This window comes from Elgaria multicarinata, chromosome 6 (assembly GCF_023053635.1).
Source record: "Elgaria multicarinata webbii isolate HBS135686 ecotype San Diego chromosome 6, rElgMul1.1.pri, whole genome shotgun sequence".
Taxonomy (NCBI): Eukaryota; Metazoa; Chordata; class Lepidosauria; order Squamata; family Anguidae; genus Elgaria; species Elgaria multicarinata.
The window spans coordinates 38,470,400-38,487,619 of NC_086176.1; the positions used below are offsets into that span (position 1 = coordinate 38,470,400).

The window sequence follows — 17,220 nt, forward strand, 5'->3', positions numbered from 1 at the left end:
GTTCTCAATGCTAGGCTGCAGTTGTATTTTTTTAAATAAAAGCCAAGATTTGTCATTACATTTTATAGCTTTGGGGCGGGGGGAGCCTTAAGTGTATCAGAGCTTTGTGCTGTGTCCTTTAGATTCAAGCTCTTTATTTTAAATTGCCAGAGAGCATTGCAATCTGGGGGGAAATGTATTTATCTTCTATTTTTTTAAGTACAGGAACTTAGTATGATGGTGAATGAATAAAATGAGTACTTTAGAGAACAGTTGTGCTACAGGAAGACAGAAGGTGTATGCAATTTCTGCATTCATGGAAAGGAGAAGGTTCAGCAGAGGGTAGCCAGAGAGAAACCTAGTTATTCAGGAAGCTAGCCGAGCACAATTAGCATTCTTTGGAAGAGAGGAGATGAAAGAAGATCCTTGAGGTAATGCAACTCTGAATTGAATAGCTAGGGTAAGTACAAAGAGGTTGATCCTTGAGGTGATGCAATACTGAATTGAATAGCCAGTGTAAGTGCTAAAAGGCTATTTGGGTTAGCGTCCAATATAAATGATGCAAAATGAGATTTAAGAATTTTTTCCCTAAAAGGAGTCTCATAAGCTGGTCATCTTGTGGTTCGTCAAAAGTTGTTGTGGATGGCTTAAGGAGAACCACTTTGAAAATACTTTGTGGTATTTCCATTTATGTTGCTCTGTCTATTTTTTCTTTCTCTCCCCCCCCCCCCCCCCGGAATTAGTAAATCTAATGAAGATAAGTGTCCATTTGTAGCATTTTCTTTTTCATTTTAAACAAACTGCAACAGATACTTGAGGGATATAAATTCTAGTGCAATCCATTTGCTATATAAGGATAAGACTGACATAATTTTGCTGTAGCTAACTGCCATACTACATCTTTTAGGTTTTCAGCTAACTTCCGCAGATGAAGAAGTGTCGTTGCAGAACAAATGGCAAATGTTTCTGGGACCAAATTATGAGGTTGTGGTAGGTAAACCCAGTGCATTTGCAGTTTTAAAAATAACCACCGTCCTCACCTTATAGCTGGTTCTTTCTCTTCTTTCCTTTTTTAAAAAGGGATTTTACATTTATCTTTCAATGTTTTAAACTTCTAAAGCAAAATGCTGTGTTATACAAGTTTTAGGTCAAATAAGACAATAAATACAGGGTTCTGGGCAAATAGTTCATAAAGTGCTCCTCCTTAGAATCACTTGGCATGTTATTGATTTAGGGAGTACATCAAGTGTACACAGTGGGTACCCCATGGGTCAAGTAGATATAGATGTGATAATTTTGCCGCATGTATGCAATATGAATATATAGTGAGGAGGCAGAGTTTTTTGCAGCATTTATATACAGCGAAATGAATTTTTTTTTTACTTTACACATGATGAAGCATCCACAAACCTGCAATAAAAGAATAATCATTTTTACATAAGATACTATGCCAGCCTTGTATTTATCAACTTGCCTGGTAGCCACGGGCAACAAGGAATTCCATGCAGGCAACTGAGCAGGCTGGCATCTCTCCTCCACCAGCGCATTTTGTTACCTTTCTAAGAGATAACTATTGGGCATTTCCTTGCTGGCTGCATAGGAGGGAGCTTCCTCTCCTGTGTGGCCAGTGGAGAAACCTAGGCTACTAGCCCAGTAATGTTTTGGGGGTTATTTACAAGATTGCACTATGGCTCCATTTTTCAAAATGTGTGCACTCAGGCCTTTGCTTTGGTATGAGGAAGGAGGAGAATGCAAACCTTCCAGCCTTATCTCTCTTTGTGAGTACGTGTAGCCTGAACTAATGCCTGGTTACTCAGAAGTAAGCTCTATTAAGTTCAGTGGTGCTCTCAGGAGGTGTGCGCTGGATTTGACCCAGTGTTTTAAGTTTGAGAGATGTACCCGTTCCCACTACTTTTTACAAGGGTAGCATGGGCACATCAACCATAACGTTTACTTCCTCCCTTGTTAGATTAAGGAGAGAAGTAGAAGTTAAAACTCAACCATTTCATTTATTGATGGTTTCTGTCAATATTTGAATTTAGATTATAGAATCAATTGATAATAATGATGATATCACTCAATTTGCAACTTGGGCAAAGGTGGGTGACTTGCCCATCTTTTTTGAGACCCAGGACTATCCTTTGTGTGGCCTGCTATGCTATGTATCTTTTTGCAGCCCTTTCTGTCCTCATATGACTGGCTGCCAACAGGGAATAGTTCCAGCTCTCTGGGCAGCATTTTTCCTTGATGACATCACTCAAAGTGGGTAGAGCTGTAGCCAAAGTACTGTACGCATATTGTTGGCTCTGTTTTGGGGACGGAAAATAGCATGGCTTGTTAGGAAAACTACCCACTCTTGTCATACGGCATTCAGAATAAACAATACTGGAAGGGAAGCCTTGTTTTGTAAGATGTTTTCTTTTCCCCTCAACTGGTAATCTAAATTAAAGGACTTCTGAAGGGTTATAGAATTTTTGCACATGATTCTGCTCACTCACAAGGTCTTCAGCAGCGGCTTCACATCCCACGGCCATCACAAGTGATGGAGCCTTTTCTGTTGCGGTGGCAGGCTGTGGAACCCCCTACTCAGGAAGCTCGATTGGTCCCTTCTTTATTGGCATTTTGACTTGGGGTTGGTCTGATTTTTCTCCCTCTTGTGATTCTGTGATACTGGTTGCTGATTCTCTGTTTTTATAATCTGCTTTTTTAATTGGTTATTTTGTGGCTTTCCAACTGATGATTTGTAAGTCACCTTGGTAGCCATTTGGCCAAAAGCCTGCAGAAAGCATTCAAGATGTTTCACACCCAAGATCGCCTCATGTAAAATATGCAAAAAATTATCTGTCAGTTTGCTACTGGTGGAGGAGCTGGCTTGATTTTGTAGCACACTTTGGAATTGATAGCAATTTCTGTGCTCTGGATAGTCCAAGAAGTCTGTTTGGTGTTGTGCCTTGAACATACATGACACTCCGTGTGTGTGGAAGCAAGGAGGGGGGTGGACATTTTAATTATAATTGAGAGACAGGGTCATAGCTACAACTCTCATTCCATGACTAGCACAGATGTTCGTCCACCTGGGGATTAGTAACACATGGAAGATTATATTGCCAGGTTTGCATCCTGTGCAGGCTTGACCGCTCCCAGAGGGTGACAGCAGTGTGCAGTGTTGGTGCCGATTATGGAATCCAGGGCTTTTACATCGCATTGAAGACACTTCCGTTTTAGAATACTGTATTTGTTAGCCATTGTTCCTGTCACATCCATAAAAGCTGACTTCTGGTGTAACAGGAGGTGCGGGACCTTTGATTGTGTCATTCGTTCCATTTATTTGTAGCTCTCTCTGTCTACCTTTCATCTCCGGAACAGCTGTAGCTACCAGCATCTGTTACCCTTTGCACAGGAGAATGGGACGTTACAGCTGGCTGCTCCCTTTCAACTTACATTGTGATTCCATCTTGTTTTGATGTGAGAAATCAATGAGCCCGGTTGATGTTTGAAAGAAGTGAACTTGTAGCTTAGGAAGTGGAGCATCTGTGGCAAAATGTTATGGTTACTGCTTTTAAACCTACTGGTCCTTTGTATACAAGTCTGAGTGCAGTTTAAAAACAACTGATTCCTTAGTGTTCAGAAGATTGATTATTTTTCTTCTTTCTAGGTAGCTCATGTGGATAAGTTTAGTGAAAGCAGCGGACTGGGGATAAGCTTAGAAGCTACAGTGGGACATCATTTCATCCGCTCTGTTTTGCCAGAAGGGCCAGTTGGACGATGTGGCAAGCTGTTCAGTGGAGATGAATTACTAGAAGTATGTCATATTCTCTGCTTTATTTCTACTTCCTTTTTAAAGGAGATTCTGCTAGAGTTTTTCGTTTCTAATATTGTTGTGTATAGATATTAACCATATTTTTTCATATAAAGTTTCGTGGAGGGGGAAAATGGCTGGGAGTATGTATAAATTCACAACAGGGTACAATATATTATAACAGTCTACTCTGCAAGCCCCATTCATAACAATAGAATTTGTTCAAAAACACAGATCTGCACTCTTAAAACCTCACATATATTTATGAATTTTAGAAATCCTGCCCAAATATAATCTGATTTTTAGGAATCCTTTCCATGCGACATTTGAACTTGTGTTATCTGCTTGCAATGCTGCTACATTTTCCCTGCAGTGCTTGCAGGGCACCACATTTTTATGACATTGAGATGTAAAGTTCATTTCCCCCCCTGTTAAATATTTTGTCCTCTGTTGGCAGGTAAATGGAATATCTTTGCTTGGAGAAAATCACAAGGATGTTGTAAATATTTTAAAAGAGCTGCCCATCAAAGTAACAATGGTGTGTTGCCGTGCAGCTCCACCTGTTAGTCAGTCGGTAATGGAGGAGGCTCAGATGGCAGAACAGGTAAAACAATGTAGAGACATGTGACTAGTGCAAGGGTTTGTACTATAGATACATTTTTCGGAGTGTGCATGGTGTGGGGATCCAGGAGCTGGTTCCATACACTACTGTCTTGATCAAGAAAGGTGTGGAAACTTGCCTCCAATCAAACCTTTTCCCAGCTCCCCATTCACAAATACAGCTGGAGAGTCCTTCCAGGGAGAGTCCTTCCTCTGCTCTCATTTTACCTTGCCTAGTGCTCCAGACTGTGCTTATTTTGAAATAGGAAACTGTACTGTCTACTAGTACCACAGTGCCTTGTCAGTGATGGTTCTTGGCTGACATACATTGATATGCCTTGAGCACAGGTTAATTGCAACCTTGGGGCTTCCTCTAACTGTGGGAGCTCTCCAGGTGATCCAGAACAGTGGGAAATCAGTGTTCTGGTTTGTGTGGTGAGCCTTAATATAGAAGAAGCTCTCCTCTTCACAAGGTTGCCCTCCATGTGGGCGATGAAGTGATGGAAGGGGTAAGGCTAGCACATTCCCTCTTCTTGCATGTTTACTCCGCTCACATTTAGAAGGCCTGAAGAGGACTAAATTGAGTGGCTGGAGTCCTGGATTAGATTTGGGCCTAGATTTAAATCCCTACTGTAGAGTCTGAAAATAGCTTTGGTCAAATTACTTCAGTTACTTCAGGTGTGCTTTGGTAATGCCCAGATAATTTTTAAAGTTTTTTGCTTGGGATTGCAGAGCCCCCCAACCCCCTGGGCCAGCAACTGCCACATGACACACTCCATTTAGTTAGGAAGGCATGGAAAGCTGATATTCAAGAAATAGAAGTCCAAACCTCCTTTGGGCATATAGAACTACTTGCATAGTTGATGGGATGTAGGCCTGTATTTCAGGGTAATAGCAATCTCCCTTATAGTGTTTTTTTGTGTGAAGAGAGCTAGCTAGAAATTGTCTGGCAATTTTTCAAGTAGAAATGTGCTGTAAATGATTCAGTTTTAATAACATAGCAACTTTGATTCAGTTACAAAGCAGGGTGGGCATAAAAACCCACGTAGAAACAAAATCGAAACGCTTCCTCCTATGAGTTTGGAGTGGCTTTAGGTGTTCTAAATCTTGTGAAACAAAATGTGCAAAAGCCTTCCTGTTGCCTATGTATCTTTCCATCTGCTTTTTCTCCTACCTCCCAGTCTGTCCCTACACAGCAAGCAAATGCACCTGATCACGTCACACATTACAAAGATGAATAGTGAATAGGAAACGCACATCACTTTTCTCCTATTTCTCAGTGTCCCATTGCTTGTTTTAATCTGCTGTCCTTTGTGCATGTATGTGGAAGTAAGCTCCAGTGAAATCAGTAGGACTTACACCCCATTAATTGTGGTTTAGATCAGGTTGCTAGGTTTTTTTTTATGCTGTAGCTTAAGACCAGTTCTTTGAAAATGCACATTTCATGCCAAGGGTTTAAGAGTAATGATATTTTATCCTTTACTTAACACAGATTCTTTAAAAATAATTTTCTAAATTTATCACAGTATTTTTCAAATGGTATCAGCAGTTACTCAAACATTAATATAAGGGAATCTAATCTATGAACTTCCAAGCAATAATGGAGAGCATGACAGATAATTTGTGGCAGCATAACATTTGTAGGTTTATTTATAAAAAGTGATTATGTTCAATTTTCCAGGCTCACATAGACTTCAGTGGACTTCTTGGCTCTTCAGAGACAGACGATGCTAACTTGGAAATGGCTAATATGGTCCAGAATACAGATGAGGTCCAAGGATCTCCTTTGGCAATGTGGGAAACAGAAATACAGCAAATTGAGCTAGAGAAAGGAAGCATGGGACTAGGCTTTAGCATATTAGATTACCAGGTAATTTCTGAACTGTTTATTTCTCAGAAAGAGAGCACTTAACTCTGGTGAAATCTGTCCCCTTTTATAAGAAAATATATATTTGAAAGTAATGGCAGACATTACTGTCAAATGTGCTATGCGAAGTAATCTTGTCCAACTAATTCTATGTACCTTCATTTTATGGTACCTTGATCCTTTGTTTTGAATAGATTTTGATGTCTCATAAGAAAAGCAGTGGTCTGTGCAGAATGTCAGCTTGCATTAACATCCCATCGCATTCTTCAGACTTTTAATTGATTTGAGGAGAATTCTACACATTACATAAGTAATCTTCTAGTAGCAGTTATCATTTGATAAATTGAGTATGCAGAGCTTCTAGCATGAGTCACCACAGACTAGAGATGTTGAGGTAATCTGCCTGGTTCAGTTTTTCAACACAGATATTGTAGTTCTACTGGTATGGACATGTAGTCAGACCTTCTTTAAGTCTGGTTCTGTCCAATTTAAACTCTATTCATTTTTTTAGCAGAAGCTGTATTGTCAGAAATTCAGCTTTAGATAGATAGATAGATAGATAGATAGATAGATAGAGTTGAAGGGGAAGGGGCAGTACATTACACAAAGTTTACAAAACCTGCAAAGAGGAGTGGTGAAACTGACTCACTTTCTGTTCACCTTTGCAATGAGAACTGTGAAGTCCCTTTGCTGCGGAGTTGAAATTGACAAAGGCCTTAGCTAGACCTAAGGTTTATCCCAGGATTGTCCAGGGGTCATCCCTGTTCATGTAAATGATACACAGGGGATCCCGGGAGCAGGCAGGGACAACCCCGGGACGATCCCAGGATAAACCTTAGGTCTAGCTAAGGCCAAAGGGTTTGAAACTCCTTATTTGTTAAACCTCTGCTTTCCTAATTATTGCAGAGGTTGGTGGTAAAGTTTGTCAGTTTCAGTGCCGTTCTTTGCTCAGGGATTAGATAATGTGCAATTAATGCCAAACATTCCAGGACTGGTGCCTGGGAGCTCAAATCATTGCCCAAGAAAGCAGGGAGGTCTGAAAGATATCCACAGATGTTGTTTGGAAACTGCTGATATATCTGAGATATTATATGGCATGCTTGTGGACATCTTAAACCATGGGTGGGGACAGTGGAAATCTACATGGAAATAAAGGAATAAGTTCCACACATTGCTACCAGAGACTCATAGGGACAAAGCAGGCATTACTTTAAAACTGCCCTGGAGCTTTTCATATTTACTGGGTGCAGGATTTGGGTCTTAAAAGCTCCCCCCTCCACTACGCTCCTGATCTCTATTGGTGGCCCTGTGCCTACTCTAGAGGAAAAATGAAAACAAATATGTAGCTGCTAGACACATTAAAACATTTGTATCACTAGGATCTCAGGGCGGCGTGCAGCTAAAATCAGAACAATATAAACATAAAAAATTTAAACAGCTAAACATGTATTCAATCGTTAAGAAATTAAAACCTGTAGATTTTTTAAAAACATTAAAAACAATTAAAATTATGTGTAACCATGGAGAATTTAGCTCTCAGAGGCTTTGATAACAAGCCATGTTTTAACTTGGCGTGAAATTAAGCCAGTGTCGCTGCATGTTGGGCCTCCAAAGGGAGGGTATTTCACAGCTGGGATGCCACAACAGAGAAAGTGATGTATGGTTTGCCCCTTTTCTTATTAGGCCAATAGTACAAGACAGATTTCAAGTTGGGAGGCATTATGTCTCAGCACATGGTCACTGATGCTAGACGTCTAAATATATAAACTTGATCTTCAAATGTATTTAGAGACATTTATAAAAATAAGGGACTGCAAAAAATGTGTTGTACCTGTAATGCTATTGTGTCAAGCAGAAGTATTGAAGTCTAGCCAACTGTCTAGCATCCTAGCTTTAAACATGCCGGGCCTTCTTGAACTGGGGAAGGATTCAGATTTACAATCTATTCTGTTGTACTGATTCTGCTCCTAGTACTGTTCTGCAATTTCCTGAGCTGGTATCACCAGCTGTAATGTTACACTACCCGATTTCCCAGCATTTTGTAGTCCGATTTGAGGCACGCCCTATGTAAAATATTCAGATGGGATATTTTATGATAGAGAAAGGTGCTTGTTAGATACCAGCAACAGTTTCATCTATGTTCCTTATGAATTAAATATTTCATCCTGGAGGGGATGTATAAATGTGTGTCTACCCTACTCATCCATCCCAGCAGGCTTAGAGATGCTAAAAAATTCATCAGATGTTTAAGTAGTGAAGCCTTTTATTCTTTAAGAGGTAAATATATGGTATGGGCTCCTAGACTATTGAAAGACCAAGTGGAGAGTTTTAGCTTAGATCCGCATCTAAATAAAGAGGCTTTAGGGGTATTTAATTCATAAATGGATTCTTTTTTTTAATTGATTAATGAAGTACTTCTTAGCTTTACATGAACTGTGTATGTCAAAGTGCTTTTCTGTAAGCATGTTAGAGGTCTAATTATACTTCTACTAGGTCATTCAGAAGTTATTTGATAGAGTACAATTTAGTCTGCTAATTATAGAGAAACATATCCATTAGAAAGCTTTCAGTTGATCACCTCTGAATTTTCCCGTCTTTTAGCACACCTAAAGATGTTCCACATGCCCATAGTTAAGAAGAAAGAAGAGACATACTGTTATAGTGGGCACAGTTTATATTATTTGCTGGAGACTATTATTTACTGCAGTGGAAAACACAATTGAAATAATCTCGTGGCTCCTTGTGTGCTTGGGTGCATACTAGGGGTGTGCACGGACCCCCGCTCCGCTTCACTTGCAGATCCGCCATTTTCCGGAGCGGGTCGCTCCGCTCCGCCCCCGCTCCACCCACTTCCGCTCCGCTCCGCTCGGAGCTCCGGATCCGGATCCGGAGCTCCGTTTTTGCCCCCCCATAGGCTTGCATTGAAAGCTAAAAAAGTAAACAACTTTTTTTCCGTTGAAGTTAGAAACCTCACGTTTGGCACCATGACACCTCATGGGCGTATACACACACACGCCAAGTTTCAAGGCAATCCCATCATCCCCTGATTTTTGGCGAATTTTTGAAAATCGGGCACCCCATTCACACCCCTTGGGATAGCTCCGTCAATTTGCATGTTAGAAACCTCAAACTCGGCACCAGGGCAGCTTATCCATGTGTCCACATGCACGCCAAGTTGCAAGCAAATCCCATCATCCCCTGATTTTTGGCGCGGCTCTACCCTCTAACGCACCACCCATAACCCTAATTCACACCCCTTTAGATAGCTCCGTCAATTTGCACGTTAGAAACCTCAAACTCAGCACCATGATAGCTTATCCACGTGTCCACATGCACGCCAAGTTTCAAGGCAATCCCATCATCCCCTGATTTTTGGCGAATTTATGAAAATCGGGCACCCCATTCACACCCCTTGGGATAGCTCCGTCAATTTGCATGTTAGAAACCTCAAACTCGGCACCATGAGAGCTTATCCATGTGTCCACATGCACGCCAAGTTGCAAGCAAATCCCATCATCCCCTGATTTTTGGCATGGCTTAACTCACCCCAAATTGTCCCATTCTACAACTACGTCAATTTGCATGTTTGAAACCCCAACGTCGGCACCATGATAGCTTATCCACGTGTCCATATGGACGCCAAGTTTCAAGGCAATCCCATCATCCCCTGATTTTTGGGGAATTTATGAAAATCGGGCACCCCATTCACACCCCTTGGGATAGCTCCGTCAATTTGCATGTTAGAAACCTCAAACTCGGCACCATGAGAGCTTATCCATGTGTCCACATGCACGCTAAGTTGCAAGCAAATCCCATCATCCCCTGATTTTTGGCGCGGCTTAAACTTTTTAACTCACCCCAAATCAAGTCCCATTCTACAACTACGTCAATTTGCACGTTAGAAACCTATCCTTTGGTCCCATGACAGCTTACCCATGTGTCCCCATGGACACCAAGTTTCAAGGCAATCCCATCATCCCCTGATGTTAGGGGAACTTTTGAAATTTGAACACTCCAGTATGTCAGGGATTTAAAGTTGCAATTGCAGACAGCTCAATGGGGCCAGTTCCAAGGCAATCCCAACATGCCACGAGATAACCCTAAATCTTCTTGCACATTTGAAAAAGGGATTATTGAATTTGATAAAGTCTAAGTGAGCGCAGGAAGGACTTCTCCCCTTAGTCAAAGCAAGACACATACACCATCGCTGCAAGGCGGGAAGGGGAGAAGGGAGGGAAAGCAGGCAGGCAGCATGCATTGTAGTGCCGCAAGGATGGCTTGAGCACTAACGCATAGCAAACCAACCCATAAGTGGGCGCAAAGTGAGGCAAAGATGGCTGGTTCTTTCTTTCTAAGCCAGCAGTTACGCCTTGAGGGGCACAGAGGAGGACGATTGGAGCAAACCAGGCACCAGGCGGGCAGAGAGGCAGGCAGAGTAGGCGAGGAGTCAGTCCTGGCAGATGCCCCACCACAGCAGCACCCCGGGGGAGGCGGGCAGGCGGGCAGGCAGGCAGGCAGGCTGCGGGCATTTCTGGGGGCACAAGGAAGTGATGGCTGGTTTCTAAGCCAGCATTGCAGTTAGTCACGCATTGCAAACGCAAACCATCCCAGCGAGTCGGTCACCGAGGAGGACAGGCTAGCAGAGGGGCAGGCAGAGTGACATGTCATAGATCTAGTATTGGGGAGGAGTCAGTCCCGGCAGATGCCCCAACACAGTAGCACCCTGGGTGGGCATTGGAAAACGCCATCTTGTGGGTCAATACTTCCCCCACCCCATGTCCTGCAGGGTTGCCTGCCTAACCCTTGTGGGGATGGGAGATGGAGAGCTTAGAGTGGCAGTGCCAGCAGCAGCCTTCGGCTTTCCCCTGGAACCAGTCGCCTTGCCCGCCTCTTTCCCCAGCAAGATCGCCTGGTGCTGCCTATGAAGATGCATCTTCATGCTGCTGGTTCCATAATGCCCTGTCGATGAACCCCTGCTTAGGCTGAGTTTGCAGTGGCGACAGACAGCAAAGCGGGGATCCGCTCCCAACTCAAAGTGGTCCCACACGATGCTTGTCTTTCGTTTCCGTGGTGACACCACCAATTGCCCGCCTGAGCTCTCTGGTGTTGCCACAGAAACAGGGGTGTGGGATGAGACTGGGGAGAGAGCCTCGGCCTGCTGCTGCTCCTCCTCAGCCCCCACATCCTGGAGGCCCACCGCCTCCTCCTCCTCCCCCCCCTCCACTGTGCTGAGGACCTCGTCTAGGTCCATCATCGGGCTCGTGGGCTGAAAGGAGAATGAAGGAGTTGGGGATACTCCTCCTCCTCTAATGGCACTGCTGCCACGTGCCTCTTGCAAACGGGCACTTTTCCCATTCCCACCCTCAAAAAGAGAACGCCGGGCACAAGTTGCAGAAGAGAGTGGCTCTGCCTGCTGCTTGTCCTGCTTCTGTTTTGGAGCAGTCAGCCAAGGAGTTGCCCGTTTGAGTTTCACAGGAGGAGAGGAAGCCTGCTTACTGCTGGCAGACTGAGCCTTGCTGCTTTCAGCACGCCTGCTTCCTCTTTTCATGATGACTAACAAAATATTAATACTACTAATACTATGTATAAGGTACTACTAAGAATATGTATAAGAAGAATATAATATGTTTAAATGTAGGGAAATGGGACAAGAACAATAAAATATACTACTACTAATATGTATGAGAATATAATATATATATATATATATATATATATACTACTAAGAATATCTACAAGAATATAATAATATGTTTAAGAATATTACTAATAAATGTAGGGAAATGGGACAAGAAATGGGACAACCACTACTATAACAAGAACAAAATATGAATACTACTACTAATATGTATGAGAATGTATACTAATAGACTACTAAGACTATGTCAAAGAATATAATATAATATGTTTAAGAATAGGGAAATGGTGTGCGTATGCTTTCCCCAAAATGCTCAATCTGTGGCTGCCTGTTGAACTTGACAAAAGCAGCCCACTCTGTCCAATTTACACAGAGAAGAAAAAGAGAATCCAATTTTTTTGGTATATTTGGTATATAGAAGATAGAAGGAAACACAATCAGGATTTAAGAGAGGGGAGGGGGAAAAAGAACCAACCACTACTATAAGAAGAACAAAATATGAATACTAATATAATATGTATGAGAATATATACTAATGGACTATGTGAAAGAATATAATAAAATATGTTTAAGAATATAAATGTAGGGAAATGGGACAAAAAGTGTGTGTATGCTTTCAAAAGAAAGCTTTCACAAAAGCAGAACAGTCAGGCTTTAATACAGGGAAGGGGGGGGCAACCAACCCAACCACACACTCCAAAATTCAAAAATAAAGTTTATATTAAATCAAAGTAAGGGGAAAACACAGGGCAAACTAAGCTACAAGTCAGAAAGAAGCAAACAAACACACACACGCGCCAAACTAAACCTATCCTAATCTATCTCCAAAGTCCAAAGCAGGAGCACTAACTAACTAAGTGTTCCCTCCACGAACGCCAACCCACAAAGAGACACAAAACAGAAAGTTCTCAGGGTGGGTCTGCCTTAGTCCCCCCTCAAACGCTGGGATTGGAGGAGGATGCTTTCTGAGGAGATCAATTCTCATCAGGATTGGGAGTTGAATGTGCCTGTCATCGCTTCCAAAAAAATAAAAAAATAAATAAAAAAAACCCAAACCCCGATTTTTAAAAAAATATTGCACGTGAACCACAGCACGCAGAAAGTTGAGAGTGGTCTCAAAATGACCCCCATCCACGACTCTCTGTGCACAAGAATTTTCAGAACGATAGCTTAAACCCCCCCCAGTTATCCCCGATTCTTTCCCTCAATGCAATCCTATGGGCGAAAAGCCGAAACGCAGTTTGAGCCGCGCGGTTGACCCGATTTTTTAAAAAAATTGCACGTGAACCACAGCACGCAGAAAGTTGAGAGTGGTCTCAAAATGACCCCCATCCACGACTCTCTGTGCACAAGAATTTTCAGAATGATAGCTTAAACCCCCCCCCAGTTATCCCCGATTCTTTCCCTCAATGCAATCCTATGGGCGAAAAGCCGAAACGCAGTTTGAGCCGCGCGGTTGACCCGATTTTTAAAAAAATATTGCACGTGAACCACAGCACGCAGAGAGGTGAGAGTGGTCTCAAAATGACCCCCATCCACGACTCTCTGTGCACAAGAATTTCCAGAATGATAGCTTCAAAAACAACGTAGTTATGCGCGATTATTTGCCACAATGCAATCCTATGGCGAAATGTTTTCAAGATGGCGACCGGAGCGCTCCGACTGAACTCGGAGCTCCGAAAAATGGTCGCTTCTCTTCGCCTTGCTTCTAGGGGGTCCGCGGTCCGCTCCTACTCCGCCTCTGGGTAAGGCGGAGCAGGCCAATCCGCTACTGCTTCTACGCTCCTAATCGGAGCGGAGCACATCCCTAGTGCATACACACACAAGCTTCTTTCATGCAAGCATGAACTTCACCATTCATTTTTGCATTAGGGGCAGGACCATGCATACCTGAAAAGGATGTTATCAGTTTTCTTGCTTGGAAAAGTTTGCTTATAATTTATTCTTTTAAAATTGTGAGGACGTAACTAAACTGGTTTTATAATTTCTGCTCTACTTTAATAAGGACCCAGTGGACCCTGCAAATACAGTGATTGTGATCCGTTCTCTAGTTCCTGGGGGAGTTGCTGAGCAAGATGGTGGGCTCCTCCCAGGAGACAGGCTTATGTTTGTCAATGACATCAACTTGGAAAATGGTAGCCTGGAGGAAGCTGTGCAAGCCCTGAAAGGAGCACCAATGGGAACAGTTAGAATCGGAGTCGCTAAGCCATTGCCTGTAAGGATGTTAACTTTCTATGTTTGGATTTTATATTTTGCAAAGAAACCATACAGGTTTCTTCACAAATGCATGTACATCAGTTGACTCACAGCTGAATCGGTGAACTGGCTCCATTTTGTTTGATGTGGTACAATGAAAGTTTTGTTTATGGTGTTTCAGCTGCACTGGTTAATTCACACATGCACAAATCCTGACTTTTATCAAGTGATAAACCTATGTCGGTGAACCAGCCCATAGTGTCTATCATCTGTAAGAGATCTGTGCTTGAGATCCATGAAGGTGGCTCAATTAATCAATACCAGGTCATTCTGGCCTCCAAATAAGACTTTGGTTTGGGAATGGGTTACATTGGACATAATAATGTGAGGGCACCCTCATTTTCCAGAAAACGTAAAGAGTGAACATGGTTTTTTTAAAAAACAAAACAAAACACATTTTGATAGTTTTCTGATAACCTAAGAAGAATAAACTAGATATTTTTGAATCAAAGCACTGACTATATTAATTTTCCAACTAGATTCATTCAGGCAGATCTATTTCATACATTAGTTTTGCCTGTGCAAGGAGGGAGGGATTTCCTCCATTCTTCAAAATGCTTGAAAATTTAACATCCCTAAGTGGGAATATTTTATCCATAGTGACCAGAACTGATCTGATTTGATGGCTTACTTTCACTAATTCATTTAATCAGCAGGAGAAAAAGTTTGCCCTGTGGTTTGAGAGAGATCTTTTGTAAACATATGACATGTATCTTCATATTCTGTGGCTGAGTCCTGTTGCAATGCAAATATTAGCAGAATAACTTTTCTATATTCCTGAACTGTCAGTTTTACAAAAGGTGCCAAAGGTCTTTTACATAATGAAGGAAGGATGTATTCTTTCTTAGTTGAATAGTTTTACATTCTTGCAATTTGCTGCTTCATTGGCATTTTTGCAGGCAGAAATATCAGAGTGCTTCAAAAAATATTGCTTGTTTTTGAGAGCTTCGGCTATTGGGCGGTATAAAAATGTAATAAATAAACAAATAAATAAATAAAATATTGATTTAGGCCTCAAACAGTGTCTTTCAGATACGTCCATATTCCCCATACCTAAAATAAGATGAATAATGATTGGTTGTTGCAAATATGATAATGACTTCCATTATAATTTCAATAAGAAAAAATATACTTTGTTTATATAGCACTTGAAACATATAATTTTGTATTAAAATTCTTTGTGTTGAAACTTGTAAGAATGGAGGGAAAGCACCTTTTATGGCAAGTTGATGAAAACTGTTATCCCTCAATGACTTACAGCCAGATCCACAAGCTTATACGAAAGCTGGTTTACACCCAGCCCGAGCACATTGTCATAGAGGTAAGTGCTATTGAGTTCAGTGGAACTTATTTACAAACAACTGTGTTTGGGACCCAAGGGTAAGTGGGATTGAAGTTGGTGGGACTAAATAGGCTTTAATCCAATTTGCCAGGCTTAACATCATTGGGAATCAGGCTCTTAGGCATGAAAGGCAAATATAAAGAGATAGATATAAATCATCATCAGGTCTGGAAAACCAATCCAAATTCCCCAGCATCAGAGCATTAAGTTCCACCCATGTGCACAGCTGTAAGGATATTTCAAACCCATAGGCACCAGTGTCCTATTTTTCAGTCCCCCCCCCAGCCTTGTAAATCATTACAGTTGCGCAGGATTATAATATCATTTCCAGCGATCTTTTTCTGATCTTCACATTCATTCATCTACAATTTCCTTAACATGACTCACGCTGCGTGTCCTGAACACTGGCCATCATCCAACTCAAGAGCTTCATTCTTTCTGCAGCTTTCACCAGAAGAGGGCTATGTTTCTGCTAAGGAAGATTCCTTCTACACTGCCCAGTCCTTTGAGGAGGAAGGGCTAGCTGATTCAGCCCTCTTCCATGCTGAGCTGGCTCTGGTTAGTGGCCACTTCCTTACCATGATAATGTGTGAAAACCCTTTTAATCTATTGAATAACTTTTTGTTTAGGAGCAATGTAGGAAGAATCTTGATGTTGTAATGCAAACAAGGTCTGCTTAGGTCTCTTTCAAGTGCTTAAGATGGCTACTTAATCAGTCAATATCAGATACCTGAAAATTTCAATATATATCAATAATCTACCCAATTTCATTTTATATATAATAAAACAGGGCAGTGCTTTGGATTGGATCTCTAAAACTAAGATGTATGTATGCACATTATCTGATTTTGGGAAACTTGTCTTTGTATAAGATAAAGAATTTAAGGTTGCAATCCTGTGTTCGTTCTAAGGAGATTATGATCTAGTTCGCATGACATGTCAGCCCACCATGGCTTAATTTAGCTGTGGGGTCTGTTAAATTATGCTGGGCACCTGTGTGTGATCTTTGTTTACCATGGTTTGCTGTGTTGTACGAACCCAGCATCATGGGTTCGTACAACACAGGGGGGAAGACCACCCTCAAAATCTCCTAAAACAAGTGTGGGTTATTTGAGGGTTTTCTGCCTCTTAGCTGGGTTTGCATGACACAGCAAGCTACAAGCACGCTGTCACCACTGCTGGCATATTCAGAATGGTGGCCAGCACACTCTGTTAACCTAGGGTGACCATATGAAAAGCTGGACAGGGCTCCTGTATCTTTAACAGTTGCATAGAAAAGAATTTCAGCAGGTGTCATTTGTATATATGGAGAACCTGGTGAAATTCCCTCTTCATCACAACAGTTAAAGCTGCAGGAGCCATACTAGAGTGACCAGATTTAAAAGAGGGCAGGGCACCTGCAGCTTTAACTGGTGTGATGAAGAGGAAATTTCCCCAGGTTCCCCATATATACAAATGACACCTGCTGAAATTCCCTTTTCAATACAACTGTTAAAGATGCAGGAGCCCTGTCCTCCTTTTCATATAGTCACCCTAGTTAACCCCCGCAGAGAAATTAATCCACAGTGGTTTAGCATTATGTGCATATAGCCCTGGTCTCTTAGAACTCCCTTGGATTGATTTCTGAGTAAACAGGCATTATTCCCGACCACCTGTTCAAAACCACTGGCATTTACACAATGTATAAGGTGATTTGTATCGCATATTACAGCATATTTGTGTGTGTGTGTATATATATA

The 17,220-nt window shown here is 41.8% G+C and overlaps 1 protein-coding gene across 1 annotated transcript in view; it reads left to right on the forward strand.

Annotated features, from left to right (window-relative positions):
• The window catches only part of MPDZ (multiple PDZ domain crumbs cell polarity complex component), a 120,593-nt gene that overhangs the window by 40,239 nt on the left and 63,134 nt on the right, over positions 1–17,220 (forward strand). The window contains exons 13-18 of the mRNA XM_063129264.1: positions 887–969; positions 3,635–3,781; positions 4,236–4,382; positions 6,060–6,248; positions 13,889–14,098; positions 15,926–16,039. Of these exons, the coding sequence (XP_062985334.1) occupies positions 887–969; positions 3,635–3,781; positions 4,236–4,382; positions 6,060–6,248; positions 13,889–14,098; positions 15,926–16,039 (890 nt within the window). The remainder of the gene's footprint in view (positions 1–886; positions 970–3,634; positions 3,782–4,235; positions 4,383–6,059; positions 6,249–13,888; positions 14,099–15,925; positions 16,040–17,220) is intronic.